The following is a 10,476-nucleotide window of genomic DNA, read 5'->3' as shown; positions in this document are numbered from 1 at the left end:
TAATTGATGGTACTAATCTACATCTTGCAACATTAAGTATGAAATAATTTGAAAGTCATGTGTCAATGTTTGCCCAAATAAAAAACAATATGTATTTAAAATTAAACCACTATAGAAATAAGCATCATTCTTCATGCATGAAACCCACAATGAGTTATCGGTTCAGTATTTTTCTGCACATGGTAGCTGGTAGCTGAGTTCATAATTCCACCTAAAGCAAACAAAAATATATTTCTATTATTACTACCCTAGCAATGTTTGTAAAAGAGATGGTTATTGACGCCAGGATGTCTATAAAATTCAATTTGATTTTAAAGTGGCATTTAAAAGTTATTCATAAATCTTTGGCTGAAGGGACTCATTCTCTCATCCAACTGAAACTGTGGAATTATTTTGACTAGAAATGAATGACAGATGCATTCTTTCTTCAGTTGAAGTACTTCTGTGGTTGAAGGAAGGCTAGATCTATGCATCTGCAGAAGCTGAAAACACCATGGGTGCTATGGGCAATACACAGGCAGGCACAGGGCCTGAACGGAGTCAAAGGGATGCTGAGGGTAGAGGTGGTAGAAGAATTCAGCAAGAGTTAAATGGGAGCTTTTGAGTGATGTGAACTTAGTGGAGTAGGGAATTGTGTGTGTCTCATGGAACATTTCCACAGAGACACAACTTTTGGCCCTCTTTAAATATTTGAACAATTTTTAGGTGTGCTCAGGTTCCAATTTTAAGAAGTCACATGTGGCAAAGTTTCCAATAAGGAAGTCATCTTCATAAGAGAATGACTGGAACCAGAATGACCAGGCAGGCACCAGAATGACCAGGCAGGTGCCAGAATGACCAGGTAGGCACCAGAATGATCAGGCAGGCACCAGAATGACCAGGCAGGTACCTTGACTTCCATAGTCCAGTGCAGAAAGCAGGTGATGGCTCTATGTCAGGGCTTTTTATTAGTTTCTGTGAAGGGCTTTAATTACTAGAATGGGTCAAATGAAAAAGGAAAACACATCCACTTTCTGTGTCCATTAATAAGATAGGTTTTACTTCCTGCTTTGAATGTAGATATGGCCTGGGATGTGACCAGAGTCTCAGGGCTGAGCAGAGATCTGTGGTTTGGACTGGACAAAGGTTATTCTGTGGGTGGGGATACAGGAAGTGGGCAAACACCGCCACAAATTCTTTGTAGGCTGGAACTCTTGGAATGCAGCTGTGCCATTCTCCGTGGTCCTTGGCTGGCCTTCTCTCTCCTTTGTGACGCCGGGAATCAGCACAGCTACTGTAGAGGGCAGGTGCTTGGTGCTGGTATATGACTATGAATGCATTACAGATAATGAGAACAGGCTAGTTCCCAGAAAACAGGCCAGAGAAAGGCTGGTAAGTGTAAATACTCCTCCCAAAGCCAAGGATGTCAAGAACTTAGACTTAGTGGTAGCTGAGGAGATGGATACAAGTGGTAGGTGTAAGAACTACACTCTGATGTTAGTTGGGGTCCTGATTAGTGATGAGGCCTGAGGGAGAAAAACAGATTAAGACTGGCTTTGAAGCTTCCTTCTGACCCACACAACTGAAAACTGGACTTTACGGAAGATGAAACTTAGGCTCTGAAGAGAGGATAACCAATCTGGTTTTTTATTATGGTAAGTATTTTATTTACTTATTACAGAAGAGTTTTAACTTCCTTATAATTGAGTTCATCCATATTTATTACAGAAACAAACACATCAAAGAACAGTTTGTGAGATGTCATTAAATTTGTTTAAATGTATAGATAAATTACAATATAGATTGTTTTCAGTATAAAGCAAGCATCACACATTTCTCTTGATAAATAAAGATGATACATGGCCAAATGAAACACGGACACAGTGATAGAAGACTCTATAATAGTAAGTTGTGTTACTGGAAGTCTCCATAGCAATCAGAAAACCCAACCCTGCTTAATAGATGAGGAAACTGAACACCAACAGAAGTGGTGAGCTCCACTCTACAAATATTGAGGGCACTGACTACGTGCCAGGCACTTGCTTGGTGCTGGAGATATTACAGTAAACAGAACATGGTACCCGTACTAAAGGGGCTCTTAGCCAGGACAGTGGAGGGCAGAAACCCTCACACAGCATAATGAGTATTGTGAGCAAGGCATGCCAAACTGCAAGGTGCAATGAATGCAGGTATGGGAGCAGTTTGCAGAGGTCACATGTGAGCTGACCTTGGAAGCATGAGCAGAAGTCATATTGACACAGCTGTAGTGAAATAGAGTTCCAGGGAAGTCAGGCAAAGGCTAGCCTAGTGCATTTAATACTTAAAGGAGTTAAGAGTAAAAGAGAATTCTAGTCCTGACTTAGAGGGCCTCCCAATTCAGTGCTGTTTTAGAATCCTGTCTATCCGCTAGAAAATGCATGAAAGTTCATCTCACTAATCTCACTCTAGCATAGAAAGCAGCACACACAAGGCTCTCACTTCATCTCATATGTAAACACTAAGATTATCTGAGCCTCCTACTTAAAACTTGCTTTTCCCTTCAGAGGAATCATTACTTCCTATTATAAACTTCCACCTCCTCGCAGAATATCTATGCCCATTGGGTCATGCAACAAAATTCAGGTCTAGAAGGAATCTTATAGGGTCATTCTACAGTAGCGAAAGGCAGGAGTGGGGTCAGTGGGAACTGTTGCCACTCTGGTGCAGACAAGCAAGGGACTTCCTTTGTAAGGAGAGAACTGAACTAAATCATTCTACATTTTATCATCATCTTCAGTTCTTAATGGCAATAGTAAAATGCCCATCCCTGCAGAGGCAAACTCCTTGTACCCACCCTCACCCCTTCCTACTCTACTGCATGGACTACACACCTGCACACAGAAAGGATGGCCCCAAACAGACATTAGAAGTGTGCAAAGTGTCCCTACCAGCCAGTTGAGACTGCCATGAGTTCTCCATTGAAAACGGAGCTGAGCAGCCAGAGTCAGATGTACAAGAAAACCCACATCAGGGTTTACCCTCCTAAAATTATTTTTATTTCCATTGAAGAGCTGCATCCATTTCCAGACAGAGTTACTAAGAGCCAAGATGGTCGCTTCTGTCCCGGCAAGTTCACCAGGAGCAGTCTTCACTCATCTTCTCTGGCTGTGCTGTCTGGCATGTACTTGGTGGGGTGAACACAGAGGGGTCCTTAATGCCTAGCTGCACATCAAAAAAACGTGTGGACAGGACCACGGTGTAATTCCTGATGAAGGTCTCCTGGACTGGATAACAATCCTTGGCTGTATAAACACCGATCCAGGTTTCATCTAAAGAGGAAAAAAGTTGACCTTTTCAGAGAGAAGATAGGCAAAATTGCTGTACTTTTTTTTTGTGGTAAAATATAACTTGCCTAAAATGCACCATTTAACTTTGTAAGGATGCATTTTGGAGACATTCACATTGTTTTACAATTATCACCACTTTGCAACTTTCCCAAACTAAAAACTCTTACTTGTTCAATAGTTTCCCATCTTCCTCTCCTCCAATGCTTTGCATCCAGCATGCTCCTGACTGTCTGATAGATAGATTTGGGTACTTCATACACACGATATTTATCATTTGTGACTGGCTTATTTCCCTTAACATAATGGCCTCAAGATTTATTTATTTTACTACCGATGCCAGAATTCAGACCCCTTCCTTTCAAAGGATGAAAATTACTCTACTGTAGGGATACATCACATTTTGTTTATCCACTTATCTGCTGATGGTATCTGGGTTGTTTCCAACAGTTTGATGCCAGGAATGAAGCCACTATAAACAGAGGTGTACAAATAACTGAGTCTCTGTAATCATTCTTTTGAGTATATATTCAGAGTTGTGTGTCTGGACCATATGACAATTTTATGCTTAATGTTTTGGTTAAATCCCATATGGTTTCTCACAGACTGAATGTCTACTCTTCATGTTGCAAAACAAGCTCAGAATTAAAAGGAATAGTTTTATATCAAAGCAGGCCTGTTTGTGTTTAGAATAACGGAGCAGGTCTGGACACTGCCGTGTTAGAAAGTCATGGTGGAAGGAAATGTTGGCAACTAATTCAGGAGGATTCTTGGAAAGAATTCCTTTCAGGTCACAGTCCTCATGGAGATCATAAAAAGTCTACAGTAAAGGGTGAGTCCATAAGATCCAAAGTGACAGAGACATGCAAGTGACACCAGGAGATGGAGGTGTTTCAAGACCCACTAAGAAAGCAGTTATACATAGTTGTAAAATACACAAGGGGGCTTACATGGGCTTTAAGACTCATCTAAACATGTAAGTTTCCCTAACAACTCCCTTCCTTAAGGGGCTTAAAGACAATATTCCCCAGCATACACCCTGAGATGAAATACATGAATCCTTTCCGTCCTTACAGGATCTGGCTGTCTTTCTGTCGGACCACTCCTGGACAGTGATCTGCTCCTGAGGCCCCCCAATGGAGTACTGATCTTCAAAGGTAGAATTCTGGGGAATGTCAAGAGGGTCCCAGGGTTCTTTCAAGGAGATCTTTGCACACTGTTTGGTAGCTTGTTCAATCTGAAACATCACTCCATCCTTATAGAGCAAAATGTATTCAAATAATCTGAAATGTGGATTAAAAGAAAACAGTTAAGAGCTTTTATGTTAAAATCATCATGTCTTTCATCAGCATAGAGCCCAAAGGCCTTTGATGTAAGTTATCATATAAATTACTTTAAAATGGTTGCAAATCATTTGTTCTTTACAGTAGACTTTATTCACGCCAAACAACCCAAGCATGGAAAAAATAAAATTTAGAATTAAACTTGATTGTTCATGAGGTGAATTCTTATCACTGAACAACTAAATGCTAGACCCCAGGCTTAGGCTACTGACATGAGGAGGACATGTGGGTTTCACAGCTGGCTTACGGTAGTTTGTTTAGATGGACAAAGGAAGACTTGCCTTTGGCTGGAATCCTGTAGCATTAGATCGAGGAATTACAGAAATATCCCTAAAGACAGAACTCACTGCAGGCATGGAGACAGAGCACCTGTACCCCACTGCCTGGATAACCTTCTTGAGTGACTTGCTCTGTTGACAGAAAACACTCTCTGTGTAGCCTGAGGAGCCTGGGGCAGCAAGGACAAAAGGCAAGGAACCTCCAGAGTAAATGACTCATAAAGCAAGCTTGCCAACATGGACTTGCGATCTCCTCTAATGACATCATGCGCTGGAGGTGCATGGTGAAAGGAAGGTATCCTGAGTCTAACATCTATGTCCAAGCCAGAAGTCTCTCAGGATACTCTATTGAACCTCTTAAAGCTAAGCAAGTTTGGTACTTCATAAAGCCTCTGGACCACGGTCAGTTCAAAACTCAGGCCACTGGTGCTGCTTAAGCAAATGGGAAGTGAAGCCACAACCTTAGAGAATGCTTTTCAAAAGTGAAAAGAGACTGCCAGCTATGGGCTGAGAGTAGAACTAAGTGGCAGTGCACCCGCCTGGCATGGGTTCAATCCCAGCACCACAAGGAAAATGGACAGCCAACCAGTGATGTCTGCTGAATGAGCCTGAGGCTCTGCAAAACATCTCATGGGGGACACAAGCTCTCTATTCAAAGTCTGTATATAAAATTCTTTTCTATACAACAAAGCATTATCAATAATGACATCTATTTTGTCAAAACAGTGTCACTATTAGTATTACACTTTGAGTTTCTATGGACTGGTATAGAAATATCATCATGACTTCATTTTATTATTTTTCCCCCTCCCCCCTTCATTTTATATATTACATATATCCTGCTGATTCTGGACCACATGTATCCCAGAAAAGCTATGAGCCAGCTTACAACGGTAAAACAAACAATGAATGAAAAGATTACATGCATTTAAAGGTAGGAGTCAATGTGAAAAGAAAATATGCATTTATAAGATACTGTTTATAAAGGGAGCTAATGTTGAGCTAGAGAGATGGTTCAGTGGTCAAAGTGTTTGTTATATGAGCATGAGGACTGGGGTTTGGACCCCCAGCATACAAATACAAATGGGCATGATAATGGATTCCTGAAACTCCAGCACTGAGTGATGCAGACAAGAGAGGTGGCTCTCTGAAGCTCATTGGCCAGCCAGCATAGCCAAGTCAATGAGTTTCAAGTTCCGTGACAGACCTGGTCTCAAAACTACGTGAAAACGGCTAAAGAAGGGCACCCAGAGTCTACCTCTGGCCTCTACATGTATGAACACACACACCCACATGCACACATGCACATACTTACACTAACAAATACATACACCACACATTTACCACACACCATACACATAAACATTGTTTTAAATGGAGCTAATCTCTTAGGATATGCATGTAGGGTCCACATAGAATGCTTAGCTTTTTGAAGTGTGGGGTTGGAACGCCAGTATTATTTCACAATCAGTTAAGTCTCCAACACAGTAGAGCCTAAACATTCATTGACTAAATTTAGAAATGCCAACAACAAATTTGAGAGCACAGTCCATGACTACATATAAGAACCTCTGTCCATAAGCAAATCCTAATCTATGGTGCTTTTAATGACAAGTTGGCCACCCAAGAAACACTCTGCTGTGCACCCTCAGAGATATACAGCTTCTCCCAGATGTTAGCATCATTCCATGCTTTTCTCAGGTCTGCAGTGTTCAAACAGCGGTAACTGTCTCCTGACGGACTTATATCCATGTGTATGGGGATGCCTTCTTTTTTTTTTTTTGGTTTTTCGAGACAGGGTTTCTCTGTGTAGCTTTGTGCCTTTCCTGGAACTCGCTTTGTAGACCAGGCTGGCCTTGAACTCATAGAGATTCGCCTGGCTCTGCCTTCCAAGTGCTGGGATTAAAGGCGTGCGCCACCACCGCCCGGCGATGGGGATGCCTTCTTTTTTTTTTTAATTTATTTTAATTTATTTTGCAATACAATTCAGTTCTACATATCGGTCACGGATTCCCTTGTTCTCCCCCCTCCTGCCCCCCTCACCTTCCCCCCAACGCCCCCCCCCATTCCCATCTCCTCCAGGGCAAAGCCTTCCCCACAGACTGAGGTCAACCTGGTAGACTCAGTCCAGGTAGGTCTAGTCCCCTCCTCCCAGGCCAAGCCAAACAATCCTGCATAGGCCCCAGGTTTCAAACAGCCAACTCATGCAATGAGCACAAGATCTGGTCCCACTGCCTGGATGCCTCCCAAACAGATCAAGCCAATCAACTGTCTCACCCATTCGGAGGGCCTGATCCAGTGTGGACCCCTCAGCCATTGGTTCATAGTTCATGTGTTTCCATTCATTTGGCTATTTGTCCCTGTGCTTTATCCAACCTTGGTCTCAACAATTCTCGCTCATATAAACCCTCCTCATTCTCGTTGATTGGACTCCCAGAGATCCACCCAGGGCCTAGTCATGGATCTCTGCATCCAGATCCCTCAGTAGTTGGATGAGGTTTCTAGCACAACAATTAGGGTGTTTGGCCAGGGGATGCCTTCTTAAGACCTCTGCCAACAACCCCCAAATCCACCGTCGCATCCATATTTCCCATAGAGACCTTGCCACCCTCGCCAGGACTTACTGGCCCACATGAGAACATGTACCTAGTGTGCCATATTCAGACTGCTCTGGAAGTGTAGAATGGGGACCGGATGCCTACTGGTCAGCGTCTCTATGTAACTGATCTGTCATGTGAACTCCTAAGCTGTGGAGGTGACTTCCACCATGTGAGACGAGAAAGACTGCAGAATAAAACAGCAGGAAGAATGATCGAGCAGGCAGCCTGAGGTCCCAAGAGGTACCTTATTTTCTGAGGGATTCAGAAACTCCCCTGGAGGGTTATGATTACCTTCCTTTGTTCTTACAAAGCTTCGTTTTTGACTGGTGATTTTGTGCTGTCCATGGCCAGTGCCCATTTCTCATAGAGTCAAGGAAAATGGGGGCTCCATGTAGAGTCCAAAACAAGAACTATATTTAGTCAGCTTTAGGTTGCATGACAAAGGTCATGTGAGAAAGAAAGGTCACTCTGGCTCACAGCTCCAGATATTTCAGTGGGGCTAGGGGACCTGCTGCTCTGGGAGCTGCGCTGAAGCAGGACATCATGGTAGGAGCATGTAGCACAGCAATTCATAGTTTAGAACAATGACTATTTCTATAGACTCGTGACAAATGGTTCCTCATGGGACATCCACACTGAACAACCTTGGAGTATACAGTCCCCTTATTGCATTTCTTTTCTGAATTTCTTGGATAGCTTCCTGGGGTGTCATTGAACTTGTGCCTCTAGTTTCTGTCACCCCACAAATGATATTGTATCTAAGGCTTAATGAGACTTTGGCTCAAGATGTTTGGAAAGAACACATCAGTGGTGAGGTGTGTGCATCCAGCGTTATCATGTCAGAAAAGAAGTGATCCAGTTGCTCACTGTCACTTTGTTAACTTTGATTACCAAGATATGTGATAACATAGATGTCTGCATGAGCAATTAGCCATCAATGTTGGATGATACTTTTGAGATGCAAGGAATATCCTTATCCAGTGTTGGTTTTAGACTTAATTGCTTTAAGTGGGTGCTTTAAAATTTATAGATGTATTTGTCTTATTTATTGCTCACATGCAGCTTGTTTGTGTGTGTGTGTGTGTGTGTGTGTGTGTGTGTGTGAGAGAGAGAGAGAGAGAGAGAGAGAGAGAGAGAGAGAGAGAGAGAGAGAGAGAGAGAGCTAGTTAATTTGTAAGTACAAGTGCATATTCCTACAGAAGTCAGAGGACAACTTGCTGGAATTGGTTCTCTCCTTCACCTTTTAGGTTCAAGTGTGAAAAAGCAAATGATTAGGCCTGGTGGCAAATGTCTTTATCTGCTGTAATATCTGGGTAACCTTCACCAGCAGTTTTAGATAAAAATCATTTCCCAAATCAACTATTTTATTAGGAGTTGGTATAATAAGACTAACGGCAGAATAAATGACACCTGCCTGTGTTGTCTAATCTGTGCAGGACAGCACTGCTCTCAAGGCTCTGTATACTAAGTGTATATGTACCGTCTCCTGTCTCCTGCTTAGTTGATAAGAATTCTTTCCAGCCAGTGTCTGCTCACACTGAACCTATCGACCTTTGAATGCTTGATGACTTTCCGAAGTAGTAGGGATCCCAGGCTCACTGTGGGCTCTCCTGGTCAGACTTGATGTGAAGCAATCTAGAAATCAGTGTGGGGCAATAGATGTCATTGCTGGGGTGGCCTTTCAGGTGTTAGAGCTTCTTACATTTATAAAATCATAAATACATATTGCTCATTCTAGTTGAAATATACAATTGTAGATTTTCATTATTACTTTTACATTTATCTATCTTTAAATAAAAAAATCATGTTTTGAAAATTATTAACAAAACTATAATAAAAATAAAAATGTGGGATAAAGTTGAAATTTCATCACAGGAATTTTGTCCTTAGACTGGAGTTTTTTGGGGGCTTGAAATCAATACTGTGCTAAAATGTGCACATGAATAAGCCGACTCCCTGTGTGGTTATGCTTCCAGATTAATAATCACTAGTTTCCTTTGTCCTAAATTTAGGAACGCTACACTCTTCTGTAGTGGGTAGCCAATCCAGCTTTGACCTAGAAGTGCCACCCCCACTGAGGCTTCGGTAACTGTCACGCCTACAAGGCAGAGCCGAGAGAGGACCCCTGAAGACCTGAGACTTGGATAGGCAGGCTCTCTTCATTCCTGGATCCTGGACACTGGAGGGAAACCACGCAGAGTTCTCCAGAGAACACCGCTGGACTGCGCTTCACCTTTCCTAGACCCTGTTACCTATCCCTTCACTTGTAAGTTAACCCACAAAATAAACCTCCCTTTTAGCTACGTGGAGTTGCCTTAATATTAAACCAATACTCTTCTCCTTTGGTTTAATTTTATTATTTAAACTTGATAAATGTCATGTTTTGAAACTCAAAATGCTCTAGAGAAGCATACTGGGGGAAATCTCTCTCCTACTCCAGTCTCTCCCCTTCTCATCCCTTACGGATAACACTTTTCATCAGCTTCCATCTTCCATTTTTCTGGTTCATTCCCATTCTTACATAGACAAAAGCACCACAACAAGTAACTCTGTTCTCTGCTGTTTAGGGGATGCAATGCCATCTGAAAGAGAACACCCAGGTCAGCAGGTAAGACCTTCTGTGGTTGTTTTAAACAGATTTCTCTCCCGTAGACTGTGCTGTTCTGTACTTTCAGCAACAACACATGAGTGTCCGCTTTCTTTACAGTCTTGCCAGCAGAGGATGCTGCCAGACTTGTATTTGTGCCTATCTGATAAGTCGGTTAGGGAATCAGAATCCCAAGGCTATGTTTTAGACCTTAAAAAAAAGTGCAATGTCCTTACAAAAGATGACAGAAACCTAAAGTGTAATGCTTGAGAAAACTTACACAGTGCATATTCTAGGAGCTCATACCCAGATCAAGGCATCACACTTCAGAAGGCAGGCTCCTCACCTTCCCAGACTCTACCCTTC

At 42.3% G+C, this 10,476-nt stretch overlaps 1 protein-coding gene across 1 annotated transcript in view; it reads right to left on the bottom strand.

The window, feature by feature from the left end:
- Positions 1-1,603: 1,603 nt before the first annotated feature.
- The window catches only part of Epdr1 (ependymin related 1), a 29,305-nt gene continuing 20,432 nt past the window's right edge, over positions 1,604-10,476 (bottom strand). Inside the window, exons 2-3 of the mRNA XM_052728121.1 lie at positions 4,377-4,585; positions 1,604-3,287 (exon numbers count right to left, since the gene is read on the bottom strand). Of these exons, the coding sequence (XP_052584081.1) occupies positions 3,091-3,287; positions 4,377-4,585 (406 nt within the window). The 3' untranslated portion in view covers positions 1,604-3,090. The remainder of the gene's footprint in view (positions 3,288-4,376; positions 4,586-10,476) is intronic.

Source organism: Peromyscus californicus, unplaced genomic scaffold (assembly GCF_007827085.1).
Source record: "Peromyscus californicus insignis strain IS unplaced genomic scaffold, ASM782708v3 Scaffold_8__1_contigs__length_139910024, whole genome shotgun sequence".
Lineage (NCBI taxonomy): Eukaryota > Metazoa > Chordata > Mammalia > Rodentia > Cricetidae > Peromyscus > Peromyscus californicus.
This window is presented reverse-complemented; position numbering and strand designations above follow the sequence as displayed.